Here is an 18919-nt window from a genome sequence, read left to right on the forward strand (position 1 = left end):
TTTATTGGCTAGGTTTGTTATCAAAGGTCTTGTCAGTGTTGTAATTGTGACACTGACTAATTAAAACTTCTCACCATGTATAATCTTATTACAACTACAAACAACTACATGTAGTTTTATAGATAAATTATTTGTTATCTTTACCCATTTAATGGTCTAGGGGATTATAATATTGAATGATCCTTTGAAATAGACTTTATCTTGGGAAATCTTATTATTACCAGCTGTGAGCATGTGCAATGACCTGTAACCCATGACCTCTCCATTTATAGAATGTTGAACCACAGGGGATAAAAATACTTTCCACACACACTGAACTCCAGTCTTTGTAACAAAAAACTTTTGGAATTCATATAAAAAAATGTGATATGTTGTATGTAGGTGAAAAACTGTGTAATTTAGTCTAAAATCTTATTGGATACTGGACTAATTTTCGTTGTATTTAGTTAAAGTAGGAACTTCAGATAATTTTCTTTGTGTTAGGATTACATAGTACTTTCTCTGGCCATTTGACCTCAATTTAGACCTTTAGTTAGTGACCTTGATTTTATGAGCGTCCAGCCTTTGATTGTTATTTTGAATTTTTAAATTGAATTCTTGGACATTGGATGTATAGCCTGCTTTTGGAAGGTGAGACAACTTTTTTTTCTTTGTACTTATACAATACAATTTGTCAGACCTCCTGACCTAGTAATCTACCAAGTTATATACTGAACATATGTATGCCATAAATATGAATGAAATGTTTTTTTTTCTCTGGATGGCAGAAATAATTAGATAAGAGAGAGATTATTTATGTAACATAGGTATAGCTCGTAAAAGAACATCTGATATTTATTGATTTGAACTTTTTTGTAACATTACCATATTTTTAAACATTGTACATATTAATGATTATAAAAGGGGTAGACTGAATAATCATCATAACAGATGTGTGACATTAACATGTATACCTGGAATGAAGATGATAAGGAAAACAGTTAAGAATGTTCAAGATTAGAGATAATGATCTTAAATACTGTTTGAAATTTTGCAATACTCAAAAGGTTCTATATATACAACTGTTAATTTAAGGCAGAAGTGTTTGGAAGTGGGTTACTTGGAGAAATTTTCCCGACATGAACTGTGCTTCAACAATTTTAAGCTCATTTTAAATACACTTTGCTTCCAAGGGAGGGGGTCAGAGTTAGTCGTAACAGTTGAACCCCCTTGCTTACAGGCATTAATGGGCTCTGCATAAAGAGGTGCAGACTAAGTTGTGGATAAGGCAAACAATATATATGCTTCAAAGGTCTATTTAATTTGTTTAAGTCCCTGAATAAAGTGGGGGATGGGGTAGGGTAGAGTTATGATTGGTGAGAACAAAAGAAAAGAAAGAAAACCAAGTATTTTGCATAAGTTCAAATAAAGGTATTGATTTTATTGAGGTTGAAACCATTTGTGCCTCCGCTAAAACCCAATTATGGGGCTCAAGAGCATTGGCATTTTTTTTAATTATGTGCAAAATTTTTCTTCATCTATGATCAGAATTACAGAGATTTAGGAGATATAAATGAGAACTCTGATTAGTACAGTACATTAACATTCCCAAGTTAATATAGATTATCATAACATAGGGTGGAGCATTATGATGATGAGTGTTATTGAATGTAAGTTAAATCTTGCTTGCCTTAAACTGTGAGAAGGGCAGTTTCTGTTCATCTGTCCCCCTCTGCTGATGACGATGGTAAAGATAGAAAAAAGAAGGATTCAAAAAAGAAATAAAAGCAATGTTTGAGCCTTAAATTATCATGTGCGGGATGGGGAGGGGGTGGGGCAGGTGGATGTCAAATTGAATATTCATTGACTTTTATTTATAGTACATTGTATATTTCTTTCCTTGTGTTTTTCTTATTTTAAAATACGGAATGATCAAATTTTTTTTTCAAAATTCAACTTCAATGATTGCCTTCCAGGACTTTTGATTCTTTCCACATTAAATGTTACGGGTGTTTAGAGGATACAGGAGTCTTTTTTAAAAACTGCTGACTAAACCCATGGTTTGTAAGTTTTATCTGATATTTAAATCAAGTAGCTATAAAATTTGATTTCAAATGCAAGAAAAAATGCTAGAGATTGTAGGTATTGCATACTCGAATTAAAGCCCTTATTAATAGAAACATGAAGAAAATACATGTACATGATATAAATGCTGTGAAGATTTGTCAAGCAAAACATTTTAATTTATGAAATTGATGACAGATGGTGATGAGACAAAGACTGGAGGCATGACATAATTTCTTCGCAGCAGGAACATTAGAGTGCGTCACAATCAATAGACAAACAGAATATATTGTCGTAATAGTGAAATCCTTAGAGGAAGCTGGTTGTCGTGGTACATGTTATTGGAAAATGTTTTTAAATTTGGTTTTATTAGATAGACAGGAGTTTCAGAGGTGGTTCTTGGTTAATTATGGGGTTTTATTGTCAAGATGTAACTACAAGATGTTGCAAGGCATATTAGGCTGTGTATATGTTTGTTTATTTGTATGCACAATTATCACTTGCTGTACACACAAAATGGACTGGAAAGAAAGGAAAGAAATGGTGTCAAAGTATGTATAGCTGTTGAAATTTGTCATTTAAGGGCTTCAATATAAAGCTGTGAATTGATAGTTGATTTCTTTCCACTGCAAATTCTGTATTTTCAATTTACTGTTAATTTACTCAACAGCTTCTATGAACAGCTTGAGATGAGAATCTTTATCTTTTCTAAGTTCAGTTCCTGGTATTCAAAGTATATAAAGAATTATTGTACCAATAAGATAATTATAGGTCAATTAATTGTTTTATGAAGGAGACTGAGCTCCTTCTATTTCTCTCAACAGGGAATTTTCTTCTCCAGGATTTAAAGAACTTCAAACTCATTGCATACAGTCATGAAGTATGTGTAACAGGGTGCTTCCTACCAGGATTTCCTCCCCCATTCAGTATGGAAGACCCTGCTTCTTTTTCCCCACCCCTAACTTTGCATGAACCTAATACCCTTTACACACAGTCATTATTTAACGGGGTTCTCTTTACCAGAATTCCATTCCCAATTCAGTATTAAAGAATATGTCTTTGCAGACTCCACTTCTGCAGTAATCAGATCTTTAAGTTTTTAAAGGTCAGACTTTCCCCCTGATTTAATGTGACCTAGTTGAGTCTGGCTGATTGCCACCAGACATAGGTAATCCAGGTGTACTCCTACAAAGAGCTGATTTATAGTACATCCCAGGTTTAATGATTGGCAACATGCACACTTGTCAACACTAGAAGAAATTGACAACTTACGAAGTTATAATTAGTTTGTATAGTATTGTTTTTGTTTGTTCTTTAAAGGAATGGATTGATAGATGCATTGTATATGTGTATTAGCATATTGAATTAAAACAAAGAAATATACTTTAAAACAATATGTGCAACACAACTTTAGTCAAGGATTTTTTTTTTTAGGAAGAATGATTTCAAAGGTTGAGTTAGTCCAATTTTATTTTATTTCAATGCTGAAGTTGACAGAAAATATGGCCTAATCTTATATCATTCTGTGCATGAGACAAAAATATGGCCTTATCACCCTGCACATGAGATAGAAATATGGCTTTAACACCCTGTTTATGAGACAAAAATATGGACTTTTGAGGCTGTGCATGATCCTTAGGTGGCCCTGTACATAAACCACCTACAATATTTTCAAATGAGGTAATGGCATTGCTTCCAACTTATCTTTATTTCTTTGTGGTTGTTGATTCTGTAAAGTCTTTGTGTTTACTTCTTGAGCTTGTGTTTTTTCTTCGTTTATGTTTTTATTTTCTACCAATATATATATGTAAAGTATACACTTCAAATTATTACTTATGTTGATTTTCTCATGGTGAAATCAATTTTAGAAATTAAACTTACTTTTCTTAGGTAATGAGAAGTTTCCTTTTACTAGCATTCACCCAGTATGGTGTATAACAGAAAGCATTAGTCATTTTGGTTTATCATATCCGCGCTTCCACCGTGAAGAGTGAAAAATGCAAACTTTATCCTAGCTTTAGTGTAGATGATAGCTGATGATCAACTGATCTGCTTTTGACTGCAGGAAGCTAAGTTTTCAATTATTAGACAACAATCTATCACAGATTTTCTTTTCAGGTTAAGAATGAGAAAAATTTGGGAAATAAGTCCGCATGATCAGAATCTTAAGTTAATGCAGGAAGTTTCAAAATAGCTTTATCATTGCTCCAAAAATTGGGAAGTATAATGTTTTACCCTTGTCCATGGGTCTGTCCATTCATAGCCAATTGATATTTTGACACAAGCAAATATTTAGGTAAACTTAACTGCATACAATGTATAACATTGGATGTGATTTAGTGCTTGATGACTTGACCTACTAGTGGGCAGTGATTTACATATTTGGACTGTGTGTGAAGTTTGGTTAATGAAGATATGTTGTAGATCATTGAGTAAAACCTTCGGTTTTAAGTTGGATTCTTCATACTAACATTTGTGTATTTCCCATTAGTAACTTTGTGGCAAATGAACTTAGCAAAGGTTGTTTTTAGGGTCAGTTAAATTCTCTATAGTTTCCAAATAAAATGCAGATTATATGGCAATGTTTTCTACTGTATTTATGTACAGAAAAATTACCTGTAGATAAAATCATAATTACATATCTGAATAACTCAAGGAAGATTTTATTCACTCCATATCTACATGTATTCTTTTGGTGTGCATTCAAGCAGTGTCTACCAGGTATCTAGTGTCATTAGAGTTCATATTTTTTCTAGGGTCTTTGACTCTTCAGGTTTTTAGGTCAATTCTATCATAATTATGTAAATGTTTTTTAGAACAGGCATGATATCAGGACATAAAACCCTCAAGGTGACTGTCCTCATTTCTCTTGAACTTGCCAATTGGTTATTAGACTGACCAACAAGTGCATGGTATTGATCATGTGATTGAAGATAAAATATAGGATGTAGGAGTCGATGATGCTGTGCTCTATATAGTAATGTTGATTAATAATCAATTGGGTTCATAGCCTTCATCAAATTCAAGAGGTTGCTGGCCTACTTAAGTTCTTTTTTTTTTTTGTTACGATTTATTATGGCTATTTCAACAGTGGCTTTAAAAATGAGAAATCAGGCATAAAGCAAGTACTTTGTTCCTTTATTGAGGACCCAAACAAGGATTTTTGTCTACATGTAATTGATTTTCAGTATTAATGAAAAGAAATCAGTTTTTAAAATACATATGATTTAAAGGTTAGCCTGTTGATAAACAGACTTTGATGAAACTTTACATGATAGAAATAATTGATATAGAATTTGCTTGTAAACATATTTCAAATAAGTTAATGAATCTGTGTCCCCTTTAGATCCCTGCTCACAGTAAACTACCCAAGATTTTTGTGTAGATAGCTTTAACTGCTGTATAAAGTATATTGTCATATCACTTCATTGCTTTTATCGCTATTAGTAACTGAATCTTGATGATTTATCCATTTTTAGAGCAATACAATTATTCTGGTTCAATTGCCAAGGTTACAAGGACTTTAAAGTACCATTCTGTATAAGAAACAGGCAATAATGGCACATTATAATTCTCAATTTGGTCTTTTTTTTTGCCTCAACTATTTTCAATACATCTAGAAAACAACTGAAAAGCTATTTGAATTTATCCTTAAGCATCTGTAACGTACATATTTTTTGAGTGGTTATATAAGGTAAAAGTATGGGAAAATTTTCCTGCCATTTTTATATAGTGCATTTCAACTAAATTTGACCTGTCAATATCTTAAAAAGGCAAACACTTAAATGTTTATTTCTGAAAGCTATCAGGTATTAATACTTGGTTAATGCAATAAAATCTCTGCGTTCTTTTCCTTCATGTGCCACATCTTATACACATTTTGCCCAATTTTTAAGATGGAGAAGTACTTAAGACTTCAGAAGTGACTTTTTCACAACAACAAAATTAGTTATACATAGTATGAAGATCATTCTGTTAAACTAGGAGAACAAAAACACAGCTTAGAGTGTTGTAATTGGTAAAAAAAAATGTTTTTTTTTGTAAAATAAGGTTTTAAATTAGAGTTGATTTTCAAGGAAAAAAGGATTCTTGATTGAAGAATGGGGAGAATATCAAATTAAGCTTATAGGACTAAAATTTCTTTATTTTTGCAAATAGACCCTGGCTTTGGAAGATGGTTTTATATAGTGATAATGCTTTTCTGGACATTTGTCTGATTGTCCATTCATTCATCTGCTTCTATTTTGTAATGGTTTTCTCTGCAATGACTTATCACACACAGCAGAAATGCTCACAGTTTTGCTAATCTCATATTTTTGAAAATAATACAGGACTTCGACTGTACCTGTTAAACCATTTGAACAGTAATTATGGTAGATTCTCTTTCATTGACACTATCTCATGTTGGAGATTTTTTATGTAAAAGCAAATTTTTTTTTATGTTAAATTTCAGTTATCTAGTATTTTTCGGAGAAAATGTAGTAATTTTAACCGAAAATCTGCCCAAAATCTTACATTTTAATGTGGTAAATTGTAAATTTTTCATTGATTTTATGGGAATCTGCCCCCTAATGTTGGAGGGTTAACGAGTATGCTTAGATTAGTTATCCCTTGTTCGAGGCTGTAAATGTTTCCAGTTTGTCCTCATCTTAAACACCATCATTGGTCTTCCTTTTTATACAAGTAGATGATCACTATTATTTTCCTGTATATGATTAAGCTTTTCATCCATACCCCATATAATAATATAATATTATAAGCTTCTTTTGTTATCTAATATTTTGGATCATGTTTGATCTATATTCTATATCTTTTCTCGATTTTTGGCATCTGAAGAAATGTTTAACATCCCCTACACCTGGTTCCTGCTTTTCTGCCCCTTAAACCACCCACTCAAGTATGTATTTTGAGGAATTTTGCAAATTATCTTGTCCTCTAATAACTCTATAGTCTGTTTCAAAAATCTCCTTTAAGCCAGGCACATCTGCTGCCATTGATCAGAGATATTAATACACATTATCCATGAGAAGTATTGATTTGTTTGGATGTACAATGGAGGAATAAGGTTTGCATAGCTGAGGAGTTTGCTCAACCTCAGGGTGCATAGATTGTGTGTTTGCCATCTTTGTGAAAAGAAGGATTATTGAAGCAGGGTATAGTGAGGAGGAGTTGTTGAAAGGTAAAAGAAACATTGCATTATTGTGCCTTTGATTTGCAGCATCAAAGAAATTTCTGTCTGTCAGTAGCTATGCCTATTGATTAGTAAATTGTTATGCTGTTTATGTGTGTGGAAATGTACTAGATTTATAGATAGCCGTGCTTGCTATTTATAAATTTGATGAGTAAGGAATTTCATAAGTGTTCTTTCATTCATCATGATTTAGAAGAATTATAACACAACTATTAAGAAAAAATGAAAGAAATTTTCAGTTGAAAATCTTCAACATGTAGGCAGCAAATTCAAGGACGTATGCTTAGAATTAACAATGAGAATCTGTATGATTTCATGTAAAACCTGAATATGTGATTAGAATCTTGCAGAAATATCATTATGTCATTGTTGCAACAATAAAAGCTGAAGTCACATGACTGCATGGTGCTTTACAGTGAAGCTTGTATAAACCAAAATCTGTTTTTGTTTGGTTAAGGCAGGTGTTTGATATACAGAGGTTAAAAAGTATTAAAACTGCTTTACACAGGTTACTGGTATGTCCAGGATTTGGTTTACACAGGAAACTGGTATATCCAGGATGTGGTTTGCATAGGTTTCAGGTGTATCCAGGATCTGGTTTACACAGGTTACGGGTGTATCCAGGATCTAATTTACACAGGTTACAGGTTTATCCAGGATTTGGTTTACACAGGTTATGGGTATCCAGGATCTGGTTTACACAGGTTATGGGTATATCCAGGATTTGGTTTACACAGATTACTGGTGTATCCAGGATCTGGTTTACACAGGTTACAGGTATATCCAGGATTTGGTTTACACAGATTACAGGTCTATCCAGGATTTGGTTTACACAGGTTATGGGTGTATCCAGGATCTGGTTTACACAGATTACGGGTGTATCCAGGATTTGGTTTGCACAGGTTTCACTGTTATTAAAGAGTATGGATCAAGCAAATTCACTCATGAAACCTTAGTAAAAAGTCAAATGGTGCCTGATTTTGGATCAGACTTTTAAGAAATCAAGGCACTAACTGTAGTAAGTTTTAATGTTTTGTGAAGAAAGACATTTTAAAAAAACTGCAACAATGCTTTTTTAGCTTTTAGGTAAAAGCTTTGTATTTGAATATTTGGGATCAATAGAGGTGCATTAAAAATTTTATATATTCTCTCTGCTCTTAGCTTATTTATTTAAAAGGCTTAAAATATACTTCCAACTTTCACTGAAATGTTGTTCTTTGAACTGTTTCTATGACGACTGTTGAAGACTTGAAATATGAAATCATTAAGGGGATCTTCTAAGGGCATAAAAGGAGAATCACTTTGCAAGCTGGTACATGCTGTTTAAATATATGGAGGGTGCAATGAGTGCAAATGCATCCCCTTTGTTCAGTGATTTAGATTCCAAGATAGGTTTGAAGAAGAAGGATTACAGAATTTTACAGGAAAAGAAAAAAAATTAACAAGTGTACTAACCTGAAATACATGAAATATCTGCCATAAAATCCTATTCCTTAGCTAAACCATAAACATAATTTTCCCCTTGTGACACTTTATTCCAAGTTACTTGTCTCATTTTTTCTTTATTTTTTTTTTCGTTTTCTCTGTATTTTCTGTAGTAAGAGGACAAAACTGTCCTTATGGTATCCCCCCTCTATAGGAATGTTATGTCACACTCAGTGGAGAATGTGTAAAATCCATTCAAGATTTAACTCATCTACATTATGCTTTCTGAAATACTTTGAAATCAGAAAAAAATTGCAGCTTTTGGAAAAATTCTGCATAAAAGTGGAAAGGCAACTTTCTTTTTGAATTGGGTTGGTAACCATTGCTATACATCACTTATTTATTGAATGTTCCACAAAAGACTGACCTGAATTTTGTCATAATATCATTGTTAATACATGTAAATATCCATACTAATTATGACGTAACCAATGACACGTAAGGTACCTTTCTGTACTAGGTACATATAATATTGTTTTTCTTTTTGAAAATTAAACTTTGAAAAAATGAGAACTTTTACGTGAATGCTTGATTAACAAATAAGATAATTATCATTTATTGATATGCAGTTTCCATTTTTGGAAAGCTGAACATATGGAATCTCTGTTTTTTTGTTTTTTTTTGAGAATTTGCACAATAACATTGATTTTTGTTAAAGGCTCCTTTCACAATAGATTGTATTAAAATCCCACTATACTATAGGTATTCTATAGTAAATATATCATTGATATCTGAAATAGCGAGGAGTGGAACGCCTACGTATGTTGTAATTTGCTTCCTTTTATGTCATTAATGGTTTATATATATTCCAATTGTAAAGTAGGTTACAATTTTCATGGGGACTTCTCCGTAGACACAGGTAGGCTGCTAAATTAAAGGGTCTCTGACATTGTAGACTATGGTGGCTAGTCTCTTTAACCTAGGGAATAATTCAATAGCCGGAACTTTTTTAAATCGACTAGTTAAGGCTGTAAAGGTGTCCTAATCAGTTTTTCTTACTTGTATGTTTTGCTACCTGCCCAAAGTCACGTCTGTCTCAAAGATGTGTCTGTTATTGTTTTAATAAAGATTAAATCTTAGGCCAAAAAAAAAATGATGGTCTTGTTTCTTGTTACCAGCAAGAGAAAAATAGAGTAGAAAGGTAGGAAAATTATTTTATTTACATTAAGAAAATGGAAGTTAATGGGGATGCAATCTATATTTTAACATTAGTCGCTTGAGCCAAAATGGCCATGAACTGTTGATGGTGGGTGCAATATACTAGGGTAGGTAGGGGGCAGGAAACAAACATTATTTTTTTTCATTGGCCTTAGATCTGCCTAATTAGAGTTATAGTTATAGCCTAAGATTTACATGTGAATCTAATTTACCCTTCAGTTGGCACTTGGCAGCAACACTTTAAGACTTGGAGAGAAGTTTTTGAATTTTAGGAATAAGATCAGACTTGAAGAAATTAATTTGTGATGGTCTTGACCTACATAAGATTTGATTGATTAGGGTCAATCAAGGTCATATTGTGATGTAGCAGACTAAGCAGGAAGTCCAAAGGAAGGGGGTATTCATCGATATTCTTTGTTTGTAAATAGATCAGTCTGTTATTATGAAGCTAAGCTTGCCAAGACTGACAGATTTTTTGTCTGTGGGCCAAAGTCTCATGTTTGATTTCTGTAACTGTATGTAATTTATAGCAGTATTGTTTCCAAACTACTTGGAGAAATGAGGAACTGATGCCAAATTTAACTTGAATGCCAATTTTCTTGCTATTTGATCTATCATAAATTCTACCATTAATTAGGTTAAGATAAAATGATGATGTTGCATGTTTTAGGTTCAGGTGCATGAGAAATAAAACATTTGTATAACCGTGGTTTTATTGTAGGAATACCATACAAGGGCTTTTCTAAATCTGCCTTTGTGTTTGGAAGAGGATGAGATGTAATTTGTAACTGACACAAATTATTGACATGCAATATAAACATCATTGGTCTGTTTTAAATTTGTTTAGGCACTTTCAGGTATTTTATCATGTTGTTGAAAATACTCAGATCAATATTTTCCATAATTTTTAGTGCCCATACATGTTACGGTATGTGAAATCTTTGGGCACATAGTACATGTATAGTTAAATATTAGCTTCAACTGTATTTACAGGAACTAGTATTCTGTTTCAAATGTTATCGTTTCATACACAATGTACCTTTAAAGGCAAGTTAAAGTTGCTTTTGACATCTTGACTTTCTTGCAAAGGTTAAAAAGTAGAAGGAGTTGCCCAAAAGTTATCTAATAATAGGGTGGCGGTTTGTTAGAGTTTTTCTGTAAACGAAGTTACACATTCAGGTTTAGCCTTGTTAATAAATGATCATTTTTTTTATTTATTTTATTGAATTGAAGGGCTGTATTTGGAGATTTGTGTGAATTTTAGTTCTATCATTTGGGATTGACATACAGGGAAACTGAGTTACCTTTAAGAGCAAGTAAAAGGTTTTTTTTGACATCTTGACTTGCCTTTCTTGTAGAGGTTAAAAAGTAGAAGGAGTTGCCCAAGAACTGCCTAACAATAAGATGGCAGTTTGTTAGAGTTTTTCTGTAACCTAAGTTACATGTTCAGGTTTAGTCTTGTTTGAAATTTTTGTGGTTTTACATACTAATAAATAGACCACAATGTGTACTAGGTTATCTGACCTTGATAATGTATACATCAGCCTTTACAACTTGTATGTGATATTCTTCAAGTAACAAAAGATACTCTACTGTCCTATTGATGAAAATTCTTTCAATAAGGAAATAATTGTTTTTAGAAAAATATTTGTAAAACACAATTTTTTTTTACTAAAATCTATTATTTCATGGAATTGAGAATTATATATGATTGATTCTTTGTAGGGAAGTAATTTATTTTGTTGAATTGAGGGGCTGTTTTTGGAGATTTGAGTGAATTTTAGTAATACCAATTTAGGGTTGACATACAAGGAAACTGTATTATCACAATGCTTTTAGCTGATAATGAAAGATTTACAGAAATTCCCAGGATGGAGACGGAATTCCATGATCTGGATCAATAAAGAGGTCTCCGAAGTTAATCGTCTTTCAAATGTCTGTTGTTGACGTGAGTGAAGTGTTAACTCAATGTTAAAAATAAACCAATGCATTTTGAGTTGTCAGATTTATGAATTACGATACTAATTATATTGGTTTTATGCGGATTTTATTAATTGCATCATGTGGGTATCATGAACTTGTGATATGTACATATTTGGTTCTAAATATAGAAAAAAATTAACTTGAGCTTGGAGGTCTTGATTGAAGGTGCCCTAACTAAGGCTAATTCGCCTTATGATAGTTTAGAATACTCTGGTCTTGTTTTAAAGACTTCAATTACATTTTATTCTTTTATAGAAAAATAATATAGATACAATAGGCTTGTTAACTGTAAAAAGGTTGGGGCAATCATAATGAGCTGCAATCAATTATCCCTTTGATATTTTTTTTTCTTGTGTGATGGCCTGACACTAAAAAGGCTGATCACCTATTTACAAACTTCAGTGAAAAGTATATTGAAATAGACTATAGCAGAGTGTGTTTGTTGACAAAATACCAATGACATAATGGGATATGTTCTGATAGCTATTTATAGAAACAATTCATGATTGAACAAGTTTCTTCTGTGGAACTCACTACCTCAGCACATTTCTTTAAAGGTCAGGGGTCATGTCAGATTAGTAGTATTCAAGAACTTGGGACAATAATTTCAAACTGAATGGCCATTATTGGTCAGATTTAAGAGAGGTATGGCAACATATTTGTGATATGGGTCATTGAATGTTTACTATCTTAACTACTTTAGTACTTGCATAGTAGGAATATTTATTGAGGACTCACTGTAGGTAAGGTTCTATATTTAAAATGCATTTTGCTTCCCCATATTCCTTGCACTCCATGAAAGCATCTGTTCTGTGAATCACTATCTCCAGTTTGCCAAAAAGCTAGCTACTCCAAGCATTATTCCATATTTAAACAAATGTGTCATTTTTTATTTACTCCACCCATTGTGCAGAAATCCTTTATAACTTTCATGAAATATTTATGTTAAAAAAAGCCACATTCTTCTTTCAGTTTCTGAGATTTTGACTGAGATAATAGAATGGTAATTCTAAGCACATGCTTGATATTCAACAGCTGTGTTATTCATTTCATAAAAAAAACTTAGGATGACAATAACAATTGAAGTATATACAAAGAGTGGTTTTGGAACTGTGCAAAGTTTTCTGCTTCAACAGAGATTATCATTGTTTATAAAAATAGGTGTGCAGAAGAAAAAAACACCTGTGTTTTTGCTAACATGCCCTTAGAAATTTAGGCTTGGTAGGTAGGCAGCAGTATTTGACTGGTTTGTTTTAGTGACTTAGCGGTAATATGGCCTTACTTTTTTTTTAGGGCTGGGGGGCAGGAGTATAGCAGGAAAAGTATGGAGGAGTATCCAAAACATGTTAAAAAAATAGCTTTGCTGAAATAATCCTATGAAAGTATTTACCAGTATATGCAAGACAAGTATGCATTTGTATGTATATATAGATGACTCGGATTAATTGACAAATTATACAAGAGCTGAAAAAGTTGTCTGACAAAAGTATGAAATGGGTTGATTTATTTTATGTAGAGTTTCTAGTGTAGGACCTTTATCCTTATTCCTACAAATTAGCTCTGGCTATAATAGGTCTTACTGAACCTGCATATTTATTGCAGATAATCAACAATAAAGGTATTGACACTGATATCCAACCCATTTAGTTAACTATAAATGGCATTTCTTTGATCTTTTGTTGACATTGTCTCAGCCAAATGTCAAGTATTTTAATGGCAATTTTCGTGTTAAAACAAATCTGAGAATTGCCGAAAATCGGTACTTAAATTTGGAGATAATTTTGTATTGGTGTGAAGAGCATAGAGTTTCTAACCCCAACACTCTTATTAAATTTGTAGAGGGCTTTTTGGTGAGGTTTTGAGAAGTGCACAATATATTGATGACGTTTACATGTACTTTGTTTTTCAGTTGAAAAATGTCATTATCTCATGGAAAAATAAAAAAAGGTTTCACACATTTACATTGATGTTTTCTTGTGGTGTAGAACTTTAAGTGTCTTACCCTGTCATTACATGTATACATTAAATTTGTAAAGTAGTTAGTACTAGTCATTGATTACAGTTCTCAGTTTTCAGTAGAAATTTTCTGATGCCAGTCAAAACTAAAAGCATAATGTTTTGGCTACAATAAATACAGTGGCATTGGGCACTGTGGTCCAACCAGGACCCTTTTTGTTGGAAAATTTGATCGTTCGTATGTAATAGCCCTTTAATATTCTGGACACTCTCTGGATCTGCCCCTATTGTCTCCAAAATTCTTGTTTTGTTAATTTTATAAATTGGTTTATTTTTAGATTAACCTCATTCTTGATGTCTCAGTTGAATGATATATAAATTGCGTTTCCCTTTGCATGTCCAGAATAATCAAATGTTTTAACTTTATCTTGTTTTATTAAATTGAAATGCCAAAAATAAAATGAAACGGCATCTTACCACAGATTAATGCAACAAGAATGTAGCAATATAATATTATAAACATTTGTGTATATACCTCAGATGACTAATAAAAAATCAGTATTGTCTTTATCATGGAAGGTTGTTGTGTTCAGTTCAATTTGATCATGGGTTTTAAGTATTTGAAATCCTCAGAACTGATGTGGGTTACTTAGAACCTTGAATCAGTTATCCGATTGAGGTTGTTCATGGGTTACGTCAATTTGATTTGATATTAATTCGTTTGGTGGCAGAGATAAGCTTTCAGGATAACTAAAAAACCTCGGAGTGTGTCTTAGGAATGGCACTGTTTCACTTCCAGACCCCATTGAAGAGAATGAACTGTTGAATGACACATGAGTACCATTATCCAGCACTATGTGAATTGCTTATATGAACATATCAGAAATATTTGTCTATGTAGGTATTTGTGCCTGTCTGTCTGTCTGTCACACTTTGATGTTCTGCTTTGTGGTAGTTAGTCTGACTGCTTTTCATTGAGCTTTGTTTTATGTGTATTGTATTTTATTGAGTTCAGGTGTTTTATTTGAGAATTATTTGTACAATCTGACACTACACAAAGGATAAAAAGATTTCACAAAATTTTAAAACCCAAATCATTGAATCAGAGAAATTGAACTTAAATATCAAGATATTATTTACATAGTGACACACTCCTTAAGTTGGTCAAGGCAAATTTATGACACACCTTTGAACAATTTTTGCCGAGGTTGTAAACCTTTGATGCTTTTGATCAACGGATATTAAATCCCTGTTCTGGGCAGAATTCTGTCACCTGTCGCCACAAAATCAACCAAACTATAAAAAAAATTGTAAGGTGATGTCAGAGCTTCACCTGAAGATCTCACTTTGATCCTGGTGAAATAAAGTGTTTATATTTCTATGTAAATTATAATTTAATGGATAAATATTTTCATTTCCGTTCTCATAATCTCTTAACTTTGAAAGACTGTCGTAGAGTCTCTTAGATTTTTCTTGTTGACAATTTTGTAAAGTGGTGAGTCATAGTTTTCCCCATCAATGAAAAAGCAGGAATTAAACTTGATTAGAGTCAAAGATATTGGATAACCATGAAATGGAGCTAACAAATGCATCAATAATTAGTTTTTGTGGTTATGGCCAGGGTGGCTACGTGAGGTTCTTCATGGTTTCCAATTATTTAGATTTTTGCCCAATCCCACTGACAGGGCAGTTGGAAGTTCTGAGTTAATCACTCACTTGTTTCTGTAACAAAGAAAGAAAAGAAGTCATTGCATTGTGTATGGCTTTGTGTTGTAAGGCTTTTAAAAATCATATGTGAACAGGGTAATACAAGAAAAGGTGGGGTAGGTAGTAGTTTTTTTTTTTTTGGAGGAGGTAGGGTGGGTATTCTTCTAATATGCCATTAAAGGCCTCAGTTCAGTTGTCTCAAATTTCCCTCAGTAGAAGCTCTATGGTGTAGAGAAATCTTAAGGCAACAGTGGCTTCCACTATTTACATGTATGTGAAATTTGGTGGAAACTGGTTCACAGTTTTATACTAGACAAAGGAAGGATTTGGGATTTACCAGTTGTAGTTGTGTGGAAATATGTTCCCAAAGACATAAATGTCTGATATGCTTCTATGATATGGTGTCATGTAAAAGTTTTTCATAATAATCAATTCATGTTTTTTGTTTTCTTGGCTTCCATTGCAGTGTCTTGGATGTTATGGCAAATGACTCGAGTTTACCTAGATATAAATGGTGAAATTTCTAGAACAGAAGTGAATTTAAAAGTTTTCTTTTATAAAAACAAATTGTTTTTGTGTGGAAGGTATAGAGATTGGTTGGAAAGGCTAAAATAATCTTGGTCAGATAACTGTTTAGGGTAACATATAAATGAGGGGTGACGGTACCTTATAATTTATCAAAAAGGATCTAACCTATTGTATCTTGGTCGTTCCACCTCTCCCAAAGTTGCTCTAGGGACCATAACTTCAAGCTCATTGAAAACTGGATTGCCCCTATGATCCTTCCTAATTATCATCTTATTTCTTATTTATCAATTTTTTTTTTTTTTTCAAACATGAAAAGTTCACTTATCACTTGAAACTTAAGGTGACTTTTAACGACAATCCTTGTTTCTGAAAGTTTATTGGAATGTTCATACTCTGCTTTCCAGATCACTGAATTAAGTATAGGATCGTTTTTAGACGGTTTGTTGCATCCCATTATCCTGGGCCTCTCATTGCTTTGAATATTCTTTGTCCACAAGGTAATAACAGTTTCTTTGAATCTGTATCTTTGTCGATGACCCACCCATTAAGGTCCTAAGTTCACATCCAGTATCACCAATGAACGGAAAAAATTCTGAACACTAAAACCACTGTTTCTAATCACAATTACCTGCCATGGATAATGTATTGAGCTGTGACTAGGTATTCGAGTACTAATTCTTTCAAGTAGAAATGGAAACATAATTGAATTGGATGCATTTTTCTGATGTTTTTTAATAGATTTGAGATTATTAGGTGCAAAAGTGCACAAATATTGAAAAAAGAAATCAACACACCTCTGCCTTGTCATATATCAATCCTTTATTTACTGCAGTAATAAAATTGTTTCTCTTTGATCTTGCTGACAAGCGATGGTACAGGTAGGCAAAAACTTGTTTCTCCTTCAGGCTCAACACTTAACATTTTCACCTTAAGATTACATACAGATTTTACTGAGGTGTAATTGTATATGTTTCAAATCCTGAAGGTTTGCATTTACTTATAAATATCTTTAATCTTTCTATCTTTGTTTCAACTGTACAAACATGTACATTGTAATGTAGTTTATACTGCTCATGTCATATATTTGTTATGTTGTCTGTCTGTCTGTATTTACGAGGTTCATGTTTTCATGTTTGAACTTCAATTATTTACGTATACTTAAAAATCAGAAAGTAAGTTGCAATTCCTACCTGGAGGACACCTTAACTTTAACTCGTAATTGAAAATTACTTATTCAAGATTACAATATTTTGTACTGTTTTGAAAACTTTTACCATAAATGAAACATTTTCATATGAGGGATTTTGAACTTTTTCTGCTGCATTTCATCACGTTTTATTTTATTTCATAATAGTTATTTCACCTCTAGATTATCTGACGTTTTACATGGTTAGCTTTTTTTGTGCTAGGTAGCCTATAAGACTAATTGTTAGATAGTCCTTAAAATTGGTTTGTTGTCCTTTATATAGGACTAATAAAATTTTAAGAATTATTTGAGGTAGCCTATACTGGACTACCAATTAAAAATAAAATTTAGTCCATTTTCAAATTAGGAAGGCACAGGACTACAAAGTATGATTAATGTTGAACCCTGCATTTTATTGTCCCGTTAAGATGTAGCTTGGTGTAACATTTATTTCTTGAAACTGCAGTGTAAGCAGTTTTGTCTGCTACATCTTATTTAAACACATTACAGTCGTCTACTTCAAAATGTCAATATCTCCTGGATTCCTTCTGCAGTAAATTAAATTTATTGGGAAAGAGACCTTTTTCTCCTACATGTTATATGCATTGTTCGTATTAAATTAGAAGTTACTGATCACAATCATCCTGTTTATGGAAACATTTTTTATGGTAAACTCTGTAATCAGTGAGTAGGTTTAACACAGTTTTATCATGATGAAAAGATTATGTGGGATTAATGAGCATCATCGTAGGATGATATACAGTAAGTTGTGAGTCTGTTATGATCATAGTAGGCACATTGTCTTGCAGCTAGTACTGTTTACGAATGTGTTAACTTATAACCATATAAGGAAGTCTAAGACTAATTAGGATGTGTTCAGACTGCCGCTGTCTAGCAGTTGTGTAGCATTTGCTCATCATCTTTCTGTTTATGCTAGCTTGTTGTTCATGTTTACATCAAATATTTAGTGCTAGTAACAAAGGCATATAAGGGAAAGTGGGAAAGGATAAAGGATATATTTCAAAGGCACCAAGAATCAAATGGTTATTATTGAGAGTTTTGATAGCAATGTAAGGATACACTGTATTACATGACATACATTTTGAAATCCTATTCATATTAGTCATTGTCTGTTTTCAGTGAGTATAGTTATTTTTTATGTAAATGTACATTCCTGGTCTTGGTTAATAAGAACAATATTTTTCAATATGCATGTCCTTATTAATAGTCTACATTAAACATGGATTGAGGTGTCTGTGTTCAGTTTTTTGTGTTTTTGCCAAATTTTTCCATTTGCTAGCATAATTTCCTCTGCTGACCAGCCTCATCACTCTGTGACCATATATAAAACCATAGTGTTTTTAGACCTTAAAAGACATGTACAAATTCAGAAGATAAATGAATGTTTCAATTAATCGAAATATTTGAAGATTGATTGTAATTTTATTAAACTGGTGATATAGATTTAACATGAGAACAGCCAGGTGTTGCTGTCCAAGGTCATACTTTAGAGCTTGAGGATCTGCTAGAGTATGGGGAAAAACCACAACAAAATATTTTCAAGTGGTGGGCATATGAAATCTATATCACCAGTTTAATAAAATTACAATCAATCTTCAAATATTTCGATTAATTGAAACATTTTATTAAACTAGTGATATATACGATTTCCCATGAGATTT

At 32.5% G+C, this 18919-nt stretch overlaps 1 protein-coding gene across 7 annotated transcripts in view; it reads left to right on the plus strand.

The window, feature by feature from the left end:
• LOC148626540 (lysine-specific demethylase 6A-like) overlaps nt 1–18919 on the plus strand; it is a 64954-nt gene that overhangs the window by 10988 nt on the left and 35047 nt on the right. Inside the window, exon 1 of one of the 7 annotated variants that reach the window (XM_088570598.1) lies at nt 289–630. The exons of 1 other annotated variant lie outside the window; for it this stretch is intronic. Coding sequence is in view for 2 of the 6 variants with exons in the window: in XM_088570596.1 (XP_088426722.1) it covers nt 13257–13267 (11 nt within the window). In the remaining 4 variants the exon portion in view is untranslated. Of the gene's footprint in view, nt 1–288; nt 631–7092; nt 7223–9469; nt 9579–12430; nt 12506–13159; nt 13278–18919 lie in introns of those variants that run through there. 5 more of the 7 variants (XM_088570599.1, XM_088570597.1, XM_088570600.1 and 2 more) reach the window with 5 other exon arrangements.

The sequence above is a fragment of the Perna viridis genome, chromosome 2 (assembly GCF_037379345.1).
Source record: "Perna viridis isolate PV_CMFRI_1.1 ecotype Kerala chromosome 2, ASM3737934v1, whole genome shotgun sequence".
Lineage (NCBI taxonomy): Eukaryota > Metazoa > Mollusca > Bivalvia > Mytilida > Mytilidae > Perna > Perna viridis.